Raw genomic sequence first — 15,098 nt, forward strand, 5'->3', positions numbered from 1 at the left:
TTCCCACAAACCAAACTGTTCAAGAAGCACAGAAATCACTGGGATGTTGCTTCACCTTTTTCCAGGGCTGATAACAATTTTCTCCTTGTTCTGCTCAGCATTCCCACAGTGACTGTTTCCTGTCACTTCCCAATTGCCAAGAAATCCCCTCCTGCTGCTGCAAGAAGCGTGACAGCTCCTAGCAACTGTCTCCTCATGGCAGGTAAAAGCAAGGTAGGAGAGGAGCAGGTATGTTTTCTTCTGGCATGAGATGTCATGGGCAACGTGGTCATCTTGAGGGGTATCAGGCTTTAGGAGGGTGGGTCTGTCCTAGCTTGGGGGAATCACACCATCTTCCTCTGGCTTCAGTTGTGCCAACCAGCACCTCAGAGCGCCACAATAAGATGAATTATAAACTGAATACCAATTTCTTTTGTTCTTTAAGGAGGTTCTGAAGGGGCAGGTGCTGTTACCTGGCTCAGCTGAGAAAATTGCTCGGCGCTGCAGCAGTTTGTGTCATGATTATCAACTCCCCAGCTGGGAAAACAATGGTCCAATAGGGAATTACTGAGTGAAGATAGGCGGTGATGGCTGAACATCATGTGAAGATCTCCGCAGGCAGAAATATGGAAATTATAGCATATTTTCCACGATGCAAAGGGCAGGATTCCCGTGCAGCGTTGGCATATGCAGAGCAGCTGGGAAAGGTGGGGATGGAACGTACCACGCTGTCACTTCTGGGGAAAGCAGCCAAATGCACTGACAGTTCTCATGTAGGCTGGCTCCAAACCAAATGGCTTCCCAGCAGGATTTCCAAATTGCTACCTTGACCACCACATGTGCTTCTTCCACGGTCTGAAAATCCATCTATGTAAATGAACATTCCTTCATTGTACCAGGATAATTAATTTCTGCCCTAAAGTGCCGCTTTCCAGTTCACATTTCTCTGATCCCTGTGAGGATCTTAACAAGGCTGAGAAACCTCAGGCCTCACCCTGCCTGCATCGAGAGCTGTTTAACTGCTTGTGACTCCTCTCCCAAACCTTGGGGGGGGCACCTCCACAGGCCAGAGCTTTGCAGAGCCCATCCAAATTGCATTGCAGGGATGAAGGGCATCCAAGGGCTTGCTTAAACTGCTGCTGAAATGTGGTCTCCTCTGGAATGAAGCACAATCATTGATTACCAACACGCATAATTAGCCTTTTAAAGTCCAGCTCGAGGAGAAATTGCAGACAGGAAAAGTCATGGCATGAGGAGGGCAGAGCGTCTGGCTCCGGATCTCAGCTGAATTAGGTGTCGGAGCAGCCTGGATCCTAACAGCCGTGTTAAACCAGGTGCTCTGCTGTTTTCCTATCAACAGGGATTACATTGGTTAAAACCATTTATTTGATACTGACTAATCGAGGAAGGCCCAGAGGAGCTGGGAAATGAAAGGGGTAATCAGATATTCCAGAGCTCTCCCACTCAGAGCACGCACGCGAAATGTTCAAAGCCAACGCGGTGCAGGTGCATATTCCCAAATGCAGACTGGGTTGGCAAATGACTCTGTTTTCCATGGGAGCTACTGTGTCCACAAAGAACTTCCCAGGCTCCAGCTGCCATCTCGTGGTCATACAAGACATCTCCCTATATTTTTCCCCTTCTGATTACCACCATTCATGGCTCAAGCAGTACTTTTCCAGGATTAGTAATGTCAGAAATTTATGGGAAATGTTTTCCTCAGGAAAGCCCTGGTTGGAAGCATTATATTCCCAAATTGCAGTGGGTTTGACCTTTTCACCACACATAGAGAGGATACTTGGTTTGCCATCGTGTGGAAAACAGTGACATTAGGAAAAAAGTGGACTCCAAGGGAGGGGAGTTGTTTGACATCGCTCTTTGTCCTTGAAATCTCCAAGGAATTTTAAGCAGCGTTTAGCAGCACACTCAGGTTTGAACTTTGCTGCTATCTTCCCCTGGCTCCTGGTTGGCATATTCTGGCCCACCACCCCAGTAGGAAAGCTCCAGAAGGCTGTAGGATCTGCAAAGCTGGTCCAGCTACAGCACGTGGCAGTCCCTCCAAGCTGGTGGCTCTGTTGGCTCTTTCCTCTGAGCACTTGCTCCAGCCCTGATCAGTGCAGGAGATCCCTGAGCCATCTGCAGCCCTAGGAAAACCAGTGAAGCTTTGAAGAGGATCAGAGTCCATCTGCACAGAACAGCTTGTGGTACAGAGAGTCCCAGGGTAACATCCTGGCCCCGGGGAAGATGATGGGAGTTTGGCTGATTTTGAAGCAGGACGAAGTCTTTTTTTTCCAAAGTGATTCAGAGTGTCAGCAGGACTTACAGATGCTCATGGGGCTGCTCTGTGCATAAAATAAGGCTCATTTAGAAGGAACCTTAAATAGTATTTCATTCCACCCCGTGCCACGGGCAGAGACACCTTCCACTAGACCAGGTTGCCCCAAGCCCTGTCCAGCCTGGCCTTGAAGACTTCCAGGAATAGGGCTGCCACAACTTCTCTGAGCAACCTGTGCCAGGGCCTCCCCACCCTCACAAGCAAGAATTTCTTCTCAAAAGCAAAGCCAGGATCTCATGTCCCAGTAGGACCCTTGGACCAGCTGCTGTTACAAAATCTTCATGTGTTGTGCAAGGTCCTCAGATCAGAAAAGGCCACTTTTTTTTTATACACTTTTCTCGTTTAGAGTAGATATTGAGTCAAACCTTCACAGCATACGATAGCAATAAAATCCAAACGTTTTCCCTGTAAAACTGGGATCTGCAAAAAACAAAATTAATGGGACTTACAGGCTGAAATAGAGCAGTAAATGGGTAAGGAGAGAAGAGGTTGCTTAAATTTACTTCTGATGCCAAGGAGAGCAAGACTGGGTTGCATGCCTTCAGAACTAGGTCAAATTTCTTCATCCAGAGAGAGTAGTCAGGCACTGAACAGGCTCCCCAGGGCAGTGGTCACGGCCCAAGCCTGACAGAGCTCAAGGAGCATTTGGACAAGCCTCTCAGGCATATGGTGGGATTGTTGGTGTGTCCTGTGCAGGGCCAGGAATTGGACTCCCTGATCTTTGTGGGTCCCTTCCAAGTCACAGAATTCTGTGAAATTTCATTGTCCGGCTCATAGGAGCTGGAGTAGGTGAGATAACAGAAAAATTCACATAACATCATAAACACTTTTGGGGGATCTGTTTTGTTTGGTTTTTTTGTCTGGTTGGTTGGTTTTGGTTTGGAGTTTTGTGTATAAACGAAACATACACACACAAAAAAAGTGCCAGAGGCTCAGTCACAACAAAATGCACACGAGGTGCACCATATATTTTGGGGTGAGTCCTGATTATTGCCTCTCAGAGGCTCCATCAGCCACCTTGCTGTTGTGCAGGACTGATGCAAGGTTCCTGTAATCTTCGCATATCCCACTGGCAAACAAGTCCCTTCTTATCTCTTCTTATCCTTCTAACCTGCTTCCCAATCAGATGAAAGCATATTTCATGTGCTTTGCTCAACTCAGAGATAAGAATCACCAGCAAGAAAGGAGCTCAGCTGCCAGGTAAGCAAGGTTTGTAGCAGTATTTTGCTGCAGGAATGACTAAATAAATCCTCATGACAACGCTGGTGAATTTGTCTTCAGGAAAATACCTGAAGGCATGAGCTTCAAAACACAAAATACTGGCAAAAACATTTGGCAAGGCAGTTCTGCCCTTTGGGGTTTCTTCTACCATCAATCTTGGCCATGAGACATCTTCTTCTGGGATTCCCAACCACCACCACAGGACCAGCAACATCTGAGCTACGTTTATACATGGCTGAGGTGCTGGTGAACTGTGAGGACTCTCTGTGAAGATGGAATCACGAAATCATTAAGGTTGGAAAAGCCCTCTAAGATCATCGAGTCCAACCCGTCCCCCAGCACTGCCACGTCCACCACTGACCCCTGTCCCCAAGTGCAAAATCCACACGGCTTTTAAATCCCTGCAGGGGTGGTGAATCCACCACTGCTCTGGGCACCTGTGCCAGGGTTGAAAAACCCTTTCCATGAAAAATTTTCCTTAATAGCCAACGTAAACCTCCCCTGGTGTAACTTGAGGCTGTTTCCTCTCCTTCTGCCCCTTGTTCCCTGGAAGCAGAGCTTGACCCCCCAGCACCCCCCTCCAGTCAGAGAGTTGCAGAGCCAGAAAGTACTGAGAGGAGTGTGTGGGGTGAGGGTGTTGATGTTCCTGCGGAAATGCATTTTAGCCTCAGCTGTGATCATTTTGGGTAGTTTTATTTTTCCCTGGTTTGAATATTCATATTATTATTCCTTAACAGAAAACCATTTGCAAACCAATCAATGCCCAGATTTTTTGCCTCGGTTCATGTTTTGAAGTTGACTCTCAGTGGACCACATGAAGGCAAATGAGTTGCAGGTTTGAGATGGGAAGCAAACTTCCAAATACTTGACATTCTCAGGTCCTCCAATTCAGTGACATTGGGAAGTTTGCAACTTCTTTGAGCTCCTTGTGTTGAGGAATGGGAAGTCAGGATTCCCTGAATTTAGGAGGATTAAGTGCCAGATGCTTCTGGGCCTTCGCAGCCAAGGAGTTTTTGTGCTGCAGGTTATGATCTTCATGAAGAAATGATGCCAGGAAGGAGCCACAGCTTCTGCCTTGGCACAGATGCCAAGCCTTGCCCCCAGTGGCTGCAGCTGATTTAGGGAATGGATTCCTTCCAAGTTGGGGCAGATTGGCCAGGCTGGGGGAGGCCCCAGGGCCCGTGGCAGTGTGTCACAGGGCCCTTTGTGACAGGGTGGCTGTCGCCCAGGGCATGGGACGGTGTCCTTTGTGACACGTGGTGATAAAGGTGTTGGCGGCAACGCGGCCACGGCACCGTGCTCAGAGCGGGCGACTGGGCAGGACGGGACAGAGCGGTGCTGTGAGGAGCCTCCTCACAGCCAACTCATTCCTTGTCGACCAGGAGCGTTTCTGAGAGTTTGCTTTCGAATAAGATCCCTTGAGGCCAGACCACAGGAGTTGGGAACCCGGAGCGTTTCCCAGGTGACCCCACTCCCTGTGGGAGTGGCCCTCGAGGCCAGGCCACGGGCCTTGGTGACCCGGAGCTTTTCCGAGGAGTCACCAGTGCCTGTGGCAGTGGCCCTTGAGGCCATTTGTTGAGACTTTGCCACCAGGGGCTTTTCCAAACCATCACCAGCCCCTGTGGCAGGAGCCCCGCAGGCCATTGTGTCACCCTTGGCCGCCAGGGGTTTTTCCGAGGTTTCTCTCCCGCAGGTGCCCTCGAGGCCAGACTGTGCCATGGCGGGGGGATGCTTCGGCCTGTGCCCGCTGCTCCGGAGGAACAGGAACAACAGGAGAGACCCTGGAGCTGGCCCAGCGCAGGAACCAGAGGAGGAGGTGCAGCACTTCCAGCCACTGCAGCAGGGTGAGTGCTGGAGCTGGGCCCCTTCCCGTCCCCTCTGGACATGCCCAGGGAAAGGGAGGGGAAAAGGGGGGCCAAGCATCTGTGCTCCATCCCCTGGGCATCCCAGGGATGGCCCTGCCTTTGGAGTGCAGGGCTGGTCTGTGTTCTCTGGCCTCTCCCATGGCCCCTCAGCTCTGACTGCGCTCGCTCTTTGCCAGATCCAGGCCGGGACCGCCCAGAAGAGCAGGACCGCGCCCGTGGCCGCTTCCGCAGGGCAGTTCAGGTACCTGCAGCCATCCCCCCCTGGGCTGGGCCTGCTGTCCCTGCTCCGCCTGGCACCGCTGGCAGAGCACTCCAGGCCTCTTCCCTCTCTTCCCTGACTTTTCTTCTCCTGCAGAGGTTGCTGAAATTCATGGGAGTTCGGCGCACAACAGCCATGACCGCACCGCCCGAGCTCACGGCACAGCCTGACACCAGCGCAGCCAAGCTCGAGGTGGACCCTGATGGCAGCAATGCAACGAGTGACTGTGCAGCCAGCGGTGACATGGCACCAATTGACTCTGCAGCCAGCAGTGACTTGGCTCCAGCTGAAGGCACAGCAACCTCGGACGTGGCAGCAACTGATGGCACAGACACCACCACCATGGCAGCCATTGATTGCGCAGCCAACTGTGACACGGCACCGGTTGATGGCACAGACACCTCTGACCAGACATCGGTTAATGGCACAGCAAACTCGGACATGGCACCAGTCGAGGGCACAGAAGCCACTGACACTGCACCTCTTGAGGGCACAGCCACTTCTGACATGGCACTGACCGACACCGAGACAAGCTCTGACACGGCACCAACTGATGTCAGGGCAAAGGCCGACACCACAACTGAGGGCATTGCAGACACTGGCTGCACATCCATGCACAGTGTCACTGATGCTCCCAGTGTGGAGGTTTTGGAGCAGAAAAGTGTCTCCAGTGCAAATGAAGTAAGCAGCCCGTGGTCAGGGCTCGAGCCCCCCAGGGGTCTTGTGGCCCCTCAAGCTGGCTCCACTGGGCCCCCGGAGCCTTTGAGGCCAGCAGAGTGTGGTGGGAAGGGAAGCCCTTCCCACACCAAGCTGGGCAACCTGCTGGCTCTGGCAGCTCTCCAAGTGTCCCCCACTCCCCTCCAGGTGCCAGCCAGCGTCAGCCCCATCCACCAGTGGCTCACGTGCCGGGAGTCTGCAGAGGTCAGGCCACCCATTGCCATCCGCAGGCTGGCCCAGGCACACCCTGGGCAGGTGGTGACGACTCTCCTGCGCTGTGCCCCAGTGTGTGACAGGTACAGGGCCCAGCTGCTTTGCTGCCTCAGGGCTCACCAGCCTTTCCAACCCAGCCCCCTGTCCAGCCTGTCCCTCCTGCTCTGACAGACAGGTGGACAGTTCCAGGACCCTCTGGCCCCTCCATTCCCAGCCCTGGCATGTCAGTCCCCGACCCTACTGCCATGCTCCCCCCTGGCTCCTCAAGGCACCATGGCTCTGTCACCTGGGCCCCCACAGCTGCCACGGCCCAGACCCCCCTGACCCAGAGCTCTGGCTCCACAGGGCTGCTGCAATCCTGTGGAGGACCATCGCCTCCTCGGCCACCACAGCGCACAAGGTGCTGCCAACGCTGCTCGGGGTGATGGAGGACTGGTCACTGCACAGCGTGTCCACCTCCAACGAGGACCACACGGACGTCTTTGCCCTGGCTGTGAGTTTCTGGAAGTGGCCTTTGCTCCTCCCCACGTCGCCTCTGCAGCGACTCTCCATCCTCCCCCACTGCTGCATCTCCCTCAGGCCTTGGGTTGCAAATGTGGCTGAGGGGCAGGTTCAGGGGCAGCAGGACAGCTGCTCCCCCTGCCTCTCCCTGGCCTCTCCCTCCCTCTGGCCACTGATGGTGTCTCCTCGTGGCTTTCTTGCAGGCAACCCTGGCCCTGTGGCTGATGGTCCAGGAGCCCCAGTGCCAAGATGCACTGTTGCTTCATGCCCCTCGTCTCCTCATGGCTCTGCTCTGCCAAGTTTCTATGAGCTCAGAGCAGATGCCAGTGGAGGTCAGCACCTTCTGGAGGGGAGTCCAGGAGCTACACGGCCTTCCCACCCAGCCCAACAGGTGCTCCATGCCCGTCCCCTCTCCCTACCGTGCCCTGGGGGCTGGGGCCAGGGCTCCCAGCATGACGTGGCCTTTGCTCTGCACACAGCTTTGTGGTCCAGACCATCAAGGCCCTGCTCTGGCGGCTGCAGTGGGACCAGGAGCTGGTGTCAGTGGAGCGCAAGCGTGGCTGGGACGCGCTGCTCTCTGCTGACACCCACCACTACGCAGTGGGGCTGCTGGCCAGGTGAGACAGCCTTGTCCCCACTGCCCCCGGCACCTCTGCCCTGGGCACGGGGTAGCCCACACAGCCCCCGTGGGCGTGGGACAGAGGGCCTTGGCCCCAAGGGATGGCCCAGCCAGTGCTGGCAGAGCTTTGCCCACCCGACTGAGGGCCGAGGGTTCCCTTTTTGCCCTGACAGGGAGATGCGCCACATGTTGGTCCCCTCCTATGGCCCGCTGGCAAGGCACCTGCTGGGGCTGCTCAGCAGGGAGAGGCCCCGCTGGGAGCTGCCTGCCCTGGCCTTCCTCGTCGAGGTGAGCCTGATGGCCAGCGCTGCCTGGCCCGCCTGCCTCCCCCTGTCTGCCCTCTGGCAGCCACAGCTGCCCGGGACGGTCCCTGTGCCCTGTGCTGCTGCCTGGGCACAGCCCTGGCCGGCTCCGTGCTCCTGCCGCCCGGCCACCCCGGCACTGCTCTCTGCCTTCCAGATCCTCAACTATCTGGACATGAGCACCTGTCACGACAGTGTCCTGCGGATCCTGGCAAGGCACCTGCAGAGCCAGTGCCCAGAGAGGCGGCGCCTGGCTCTGCGAGGGCTCCTGGTGCTCAGTGTGGATCCCTCCATGGTGAGAAGGGGGCAGGGGCTGAAGCCACACGGGCATCCTGGGGCTGGGGAGGGCAGCCTGGGGCTGGGGCTGGGCTTCGGGAGCTGTGGCAGCTGCTCCCAGCTCTCCTGCCTCCCTCTTCATCCGCGATGCCGGCGGCCAAGGAGGAGCGGTACTTCAGGGAGAAGGAGCAGGAGCAGCTCTCTGACTTATGGAAACACCATGAGGAAGAGATCCATCACCACCAGAAAGAGATTGAGTGGCTGCAAAAAAGAAATTGAGCGCCATAAGCATGAGATCAAGCAGCTTAAAGATGACTAAGCTGGTGCTGTTGTTGAATGTGGGGACAGGCCCACTGTCCCTGTGGGACAGGCCTTTGGCCTCTCGGCCCCGGGGCAGCAGTGTGGGCTTGCAGTGCCAGAGTGGGGTTGGTGGGGCAGCTGTTCAGGGCTTCCCAGCACAGCCTTGTGTTCCACACAGGCCAAAAGCATCTGCAGCCTGTCTGAGCACCTCCTGGAGCTGCTGCGTGATGGAGATGGAGAGCTGGTCGCGATGACCCTCTCTGTGTTCCGGAATGTGCTCCAGGACGAGGAAGACAGGGAGGGACTCGGCTCCACTGCCCCGAGGCTGGCTGAGGCCCTCCGGCCAGTCTTTGACAACGTAAGGCTCTGTGCCCCCAGCCACAGGCACTGGCTGCTGCCAGGAAACTTGGTGGATTTTCAGGCCTGGGCCTGGGCCTAGTGGGCTGGGAGCAGGCAGTGCTAAGGTCTTTCTCTTTTTTGGCCCCAGGACAACAGCCACGTGCAGCTGCTGTCCATTCGCCTCTTCCGAGAGGTGATGGAGTTGCTGGCGGAAGAGGGAACAGAGCCCTGGGAGGTGCAGGTGCGCCAGAGCCTGGTCCCACTGTTCTTCCGCTGGCACGATGAGAACCAGCGCGTGGCAGAGGTGAGCACTGCTGGGCTCTGGTGTCCCCGGGCCAGGGGCTGGGCTGCCTCCTGCCCTGGGGCCTCAAGGGCTCCAGCCTCCTGCTGGCCTTGGAGCAGGGATGCAGGGGCTGTCCCCTGGGCTGTGGTGCCATGTCCCGCTCTCTGTGCTCTGCAGGCCGCTCGGGAAGCGCTGCTCTGGGCTGCAAGCTTCCTCCACAGGAAGGACCTGGAGCAGCTGCTGAAGACGGAGCAGCCCTTCAGGTTCTGTGACTACCTGGTAAGGACGAGCGCCAAGGCCCAGCCCCAGGCTGGAGAAGCCCCCGATGCCCAGTGTGCGGGGCTGGCCCTGTGCCCCTGCCCACTGCTGTCCGCACAGACACCCCCCTGCTCTCTGCAGATGGAAAAGGACGTGAGTGGAAGGGGCGAGCACCTGCACCAGGCCCTGCCCTACCTGCAGAGCCCACAGGAGCCCCTGCGAGAGGCGGCCGTCAGGTTCATGGGTGAGCCCCAAGGCCGCGGTCCCTCCCCGTCCCGCTGCAGCTCGGCCCCGGCCCCGGCTGGGGGGGAGCTGTGCCCCTGGGCCCTGACAGCCTCTGTGTTCCCAGGGGTCGCCGGCTGGCACATGAGGGAGCGGCAGCAAGACCTGTGGCCCATCCTCAAGGGTGAGTGAGGGCAGCGGGGCCTCCCTGGGGGCTGCCGGGGACCAGCACAGACCCTGGGCCGGGAGCTGCAATCCCTGCCCCGCCTGCACAGGGCTCTGCTCCCTGCACGCCGAGGCCAGAGCACACACACGTGGCAGGGGCAGGGTGCCCATGGGTGCCCAGCACCTTCCCGCTCATCCTCTTGGCCCCTGCTCCCTCCTGGCCGTGCCAAGAGCTGCCCGGCATGGCCCTGGCAGGAGGGGCTCCTGGGGTCCCCACACAGCCGCGCTCTGACCCCGGCTCCCTTCCTCTCTCTTCCAGCCCTTGCAGCCATGAGCGAGGACGACTGCCCCTCCACCTCCAACATCAGAACTGCACTCGTGGCCACTTACAGCCGTGCAGCCAGAATTCCACCTGCTCCGCTGAGACAACTAATGTCCCTGCAACAGCCTCGCAACAGACCAGGGACCACTTCTCAGCGCAGCTGCAGCTGCAGCTGATGCTGGGCCCAACTGAGCCAGCCCGCAAGGCCAGGCAGCTCCTGGTCTCTGCAGCCCCAGGGACGGCTCCCTCCTTCCATTCCCTTCTCCTGACCCCACTTCATCCCTCCCTTGCCCTGATGTAAATAAACCCTGGCTTTCTCCCCCTTATCTGCATCTTGGTGCAACTGAAAGGGCACAACCCCTCAGCCCTGCAGCTCACGGGCCCGCTCCTGCCTCTCTTTTGCCCCTTGTGCCATGGGCACACCCAAAGGGACACGGGCACTTCAGGCTGCACAGGGGCCTGTCCTGAAGGGCCACTTGCACAACACTGTGCCCTTCCAAGATCTTGCTGAAGGGTGTGCTGGGGTTCCCCAAGAAAGCTGCAGACTTGGGTCATCCCTGGGGAGGCAAGGGGCTTGCTTCTCAGGGAAACTGCTTCCCAAGGAGTTCTCAGGGAAGGGAGGCACAAATGTCTCCCTCTGGCTCTCTGTTGTCCCTTCACTCCTTGTGTCCTCTTGCACGTTGGAGAGGGGCAGGGCAAGGGACACTCATCAGCCTGTGGGGCAAAGCCACAGTGGGGCAGCTCTTGAGACTGCAAGCACAGCTGGCACTGCGTGTGCCCTGACAACAGAGCTCCTCTGCCAGCCTCTGCCCCCCTGACTGCCAGTGCAAATTTAAGAGACATGCTGGCATCCGGAATCAGGGTGCCTACAGGGGTGGCTGTGGGAGCATCTTGCAGCACAAGGAACATTCTCTGAGGAACATCCAAGCACATCCCAGCCTGTTGCCTGCTTTGCCTTGCTGGGTTTTGCAGTGATGCTCCCACGCTGCCCCTTCTCCTGCCACTTCCCAGAGAATTTCCCTTTCATTTTCACTTCCAGATCCCACTTTCCAGCCTTCAGGGAAGAGCCCTACTGGCTCTTTTTAGCCAAGGCTGCAGGAGGGACACACTGCAGCCTTTCCCTCTGCCCAGGAGTGCTCCCATTCCCACCAACAGCAGATAACCCACAGCAGGGAATCATGGAATCATTAACACTGGGAAAGACCTTGGATACCATTGAGTCCAACCATTCCCCCAGCACTGCCAAGCCCACCACTCAACTCTGGCCCCATATGCCACATCTGAATGTTTCTTGAACACTTCAGGGATGATGAATCCACCACTTTCCTGACAGAATCACCACTAGACCAGGTTGCTCTAAGCCCCATCCAACCTGGCCTGGAACACTTCCAGGGATGGGGCAGCCACAGCTTCCCTGGGCAACCTGTGCCAGTGTCTCACCATAAATATTTTACACTGCTGCTTCCCCTTTTTATCCCATGGCAGCAGCATCTCACAACCTGCAGAGCCCTCAGCTGGCAAGTTTTATCTCCCCCCCAGGTAAATGCTCCTAAACCAGGAGCATTTAGGATGCTCCTGAATGGAGTCACTTCAAGCTGCCCTGTGATGATCGACCCAGACCAGGTCTCTCGTTGCAGCAGCACATTCCCCCCACTCCCAGCTGGCACAGGTTTTTGGCAGGATTCTCACCTGTCTTCCATGTCCTTCTGGCAGCACTTAACCAGTGTGCTGCCCTCCCAGATCTCCCGGCAGGGAGCACACAAAACAGGCCTCAAATCAACGTGGAGCTGACTCAATCCCTTCACTACAGCAGGCTGGACAGGTTGAAGCCCTCTCTCCAGCACGGCTGCATGTCCCAGCTCCAATATCCCTCCTGCAGCTGCTGCTGCACAAGGCAAGGGAGAGCAGAACACCAACGGGGCACACAGGTTTCCTTCAGGTGATCCAGAACAATCCAAGAATCATTAAGGTTGGAAAAGCCCTCCAAGATCATAGAGTCCAACTCTTCTCCCAGCACTGCCAAGGCCACCACTGACCCATGTCCCCAAGTGCCACATCCACATGGCTTTGAAATCCCTCCAGGGATGGGGACTCCACCACTGCTCTGGGCAGCTGTGCCAGGGATGGACCACCCTTTCCATGAAGAATTTTCCCTAATATCCAACCAAACATCCCCTGGTGTAACTTGAGACTTTTTCCTATCATCCTGTCCTGTGTTCCCTGGGAGCAGAGCCTGACACCCCCCCTCGGCTCCCCCCTCCTGTCAGGGAGTTGCAGAGCCAGAAGGTCCCCCCTGAGCCTCCTTTTCTCCAGGCTGAGCCTCCCCAGCTCCCTCAGCAACTCTTCATCAGACTTGTGCTCCAGGCCCTTCCCCAGCTCCATTGCCCTTCTCTGGAAATGCTTCAGCCCCTCAATGTCCTTCCTGAATTGAGGGACCCAAACCAGAATTTGAGGTGCCAAGGACAGGGGGAATATGTGGGTCCACATCTCATCAGCAGGTTTGGCTTTGGGCACCTTGACTTTGGAGCTTAAAGATTTGGCACTCGCAGGTGGAAAAGGGAAAATCTGCCTTTTTCCATTCTCTGTCTGGACTTGGTGTGAAGGTTTATCGAGTTCAATCCTCTTGCAGTGCTCTCCAAGTCAATGCCAAGTCTAGGCACAGGCTGGCTCAGTAGCTGCTGGGCCCCTCTGCACGTTTCCCAGCAGAGTTGTGCAATGGATCTGATATTTCTCAGCAACAGTGGTGGGGAATCTCTTCCTTTCTTGGGGCAAAATAGGCCTTACTAACACATCAGCCAAGATTTTATTGTAAAACCATGGAAGAGGGAGCCACGTGACCAGGGCTGTATGAATGACATTCCAGCCTGTAAATCCTCAGGCTGCAGACTCCCCACCCTGGTTTACAAGCTTTCCTACACCATGATCCTGGTGTCGGCTCGTGCTGGAAAACAGTAAAGCTGAGGCCACAGTCAGTTTACTACACCAGGTCCTGGCATGCAAATCATATCCTTTCCAAAGGGTTTTTACAGCAAGCTTGGTCTTGCCAGGTGCCACACACTCCCAGTTCCCATGAATTTCAGAGGAAGCTCTTGGCAGCGCACGGGACTTGGCTCATGCCATATGAAGGAATGTCTCAGCATCTGTGGCACTTGGATTGGCGGGTTCTGCTCTGCCAAGCAGAGCCAAAGCCGACTCCTCACATCTTTGATTAGACCAGCCTTAATCTAATTAACATTGCCTAATAAAAAAATTTCTATCTGTGGTCATTGACCTTCAAGAAATTCTGATTTCTGCCCTGCAGTGTAGAAGCTATGTGCTTTTTGCAGAGCAAGGATTCGGGTGCAATTCCAATTCCTCAGGACTTCTGTGTGTTTCTCATTATTATATGCTGTACACGGTGTCTTTAGGACATTGATTATCTTAGGAAGAAAGCATTCCACAAAAAGAAGGGTTCTAATTGCTCATATGTTTGTTTTCTTTCATTTAAAGAGTCAGACTCCTGCAGAGACCAAAGGTACCTCTAAAAAGCACAGGTTTTGTGTGCTTTTTGTCAGGGAAGTGGTGGATTCAGATAAGTGATGATTTTTTGTAATTAGCCCTATTACTGCAATTTCTATATGGATTTCTAAAGCCACCCACTGTGTTTTTTCCTGCTGGTGTTTCACAGAAGTTGCATGACATGAAAAAAATCAGCATTTTACCAACAGTGATGCAGGGCTGTCTTTCCATGGGCATTTCTCTCTGCCAAAGGGCAAATCTGGAAGTGAAAATGTGGAGATGGGATGGGAAAAAAGCAGTGTCTCAGCATCACAGGATCAATTTGAAAAGTCTGCTTTTAATGATGCTTGTAAGGAGCCACGGGGGACAGGAATTTTAAATCTCTGATCCCTCCATCACGTCCTTTTGGACAGTGTTGGATGCACAGTCACCACAGATGGCTTCCAAATGCTTGGGATGGTCTTGCTGCAGAAAAACTAGCAAACTCCAATAAAAAAAATAAAACAAAATAGGCTCCTAAGGCAGTTATTTGAACACTTGGCAGCTTTTTATCAATCAGTATTTATCCAACACAGAAATGCAGCCAGCTCAGCTGTACTGACACATGTCTGAACTTGCTTTTTGTGGAGCATGGACACAGTTGTGCCTCCCCTGAGCTGGCTGGAAGGTCTGTGCATTAATCTCTCTCCCCAGCATTAATGTTCTCCTCCTGCCAAGAGGGCCAGGAGCAAGGCTGCAGGAGACATGAGACTGTTCCATCAGCCCTTTCCTGCAGTGCTGTTTTCATCACGGTGATTTTTCCCCGCGCCTTCCTTAAGAGGGGCCCTGGAGACAGATGTGAGAGAGGGAACAGCAGTTATCTGGCTTGGGGACACCTTCTGATCTAGATTCACATCCAGGCTCTGCCAGAACCCCGTGTGCCCTCCCACAAACCATTTGATCATTCAGTGCTTCACTTTGCTCTCTGCCAACATGTTAAAACACTTTGTTTTCCTTGATTTTTTCAGTTTCTCCTCAGAGTTGGCACATTTCGGGGAGCAAACATGGTTGCACTTCTCTGTTTGGCACCACACCCAGCACAGTGATCCTCTGTCCTGTTTAATGCCTTTAAATTATACCTAATCATATTTATTAAGAGCTGTTAAAGCCTCCTGAACATTCTAGATATGTTTTATTTTGATCAGGTGTTTCTGGATCACCAGGTATGTTGTTGCTGAAAGGGGGGAGAAAGAATGATCTGAAATAAATGAGCATCACTATGTGCAAATCAAATAGTGACACAAAAACCATTCCAGATCTTAAAGAACAATTAACCCAGGCTGAAATCAACCCAGAAGGAAGCTTGAATTTCCAAAATTTGCTGCCTTGAGCTGTCTTTCTACACACACTAATGTAGCCCTGATGGGTTGCTGTGGGGTTAGGAA

The 15,098-nt window shown here is 54.8% G+C and overlaps 1 protein-coding gene across 4 annotated transcripts; it reads left to right on the forward strand.

The window, feature by feature from the left end:
* Positions 1 to 4,846: 4,846 nt before the first annotated feature.
* LOC113977649 (maestro heat-like repeat-containing protein family member 6) lies at positions 4,847 to 10,502 on the forward strand. 4 transcript variants are annotated; one of them, XM_027703960.1, is made up of 16 exons: positions 4,847 to 5,379; positions 5,577 to 5,641; positions 5,756 to 6,062; positions 6,129 to 6,340; positions 6,524 to 6,672; positions 6,935 to 7,082; positions 7,294 to 7,481; positions 7,570 to 7,707; positions 7,883 to 7,997; positions 8,169 to 8,306; positions 8,766 to 8,945; positions 9,075 to 9,230; positions 9,387 to 9,488; positions 9,609 to 9,711; positions 9,817 to 9,873; positions 10,174 to 10,502. In XM_027703960.1, exons 1-16 carry the CDS (start codon positions 5,253 to 5,255, stop codon positions 10,350 to 10,352), a joined length of 2,364 nt encoding a protein of 787 aa, XP_027559761.1. In that variant the 5' UTR covers positions 4,847 to 5,252; the 3' UTR covers positions 10,353 to 10,502. The 4 variants fall into 4 exon arrangements, with proteins under 4 accessions (XP_027559761.1, XP_027559762.1, XP_027559760.1 ...); XM_027703961.1 differs by having other exon boundaries at positions 5,756 to 6,061; positions 6,161 to 6,340; XM_027703959.1 differs by having other exon boundaries at positions 5,756 to 5,913; positions 5,947 to 6,340.
* Positions 10,503 to 15,098: the final 4,596 nt, after the last annotated feature.

Source organism: Neopelma chrysocephalum, unplaced genomic scaffold (assembly GCF_003984885.1).
Source record: "Neopelma chrysocephalum unplaced genomic scaffold, ASM398488v2 Primary Assembly neopelma1_253, whole genome shotgun sequence".
Taxonomy (NCBI): domain Eukaryota; kingdom Metazoa; phylum Chordata; class Aves; order Passeriformes; family Pipridae; genus Neopelma; species Neopelma chrysocephalum.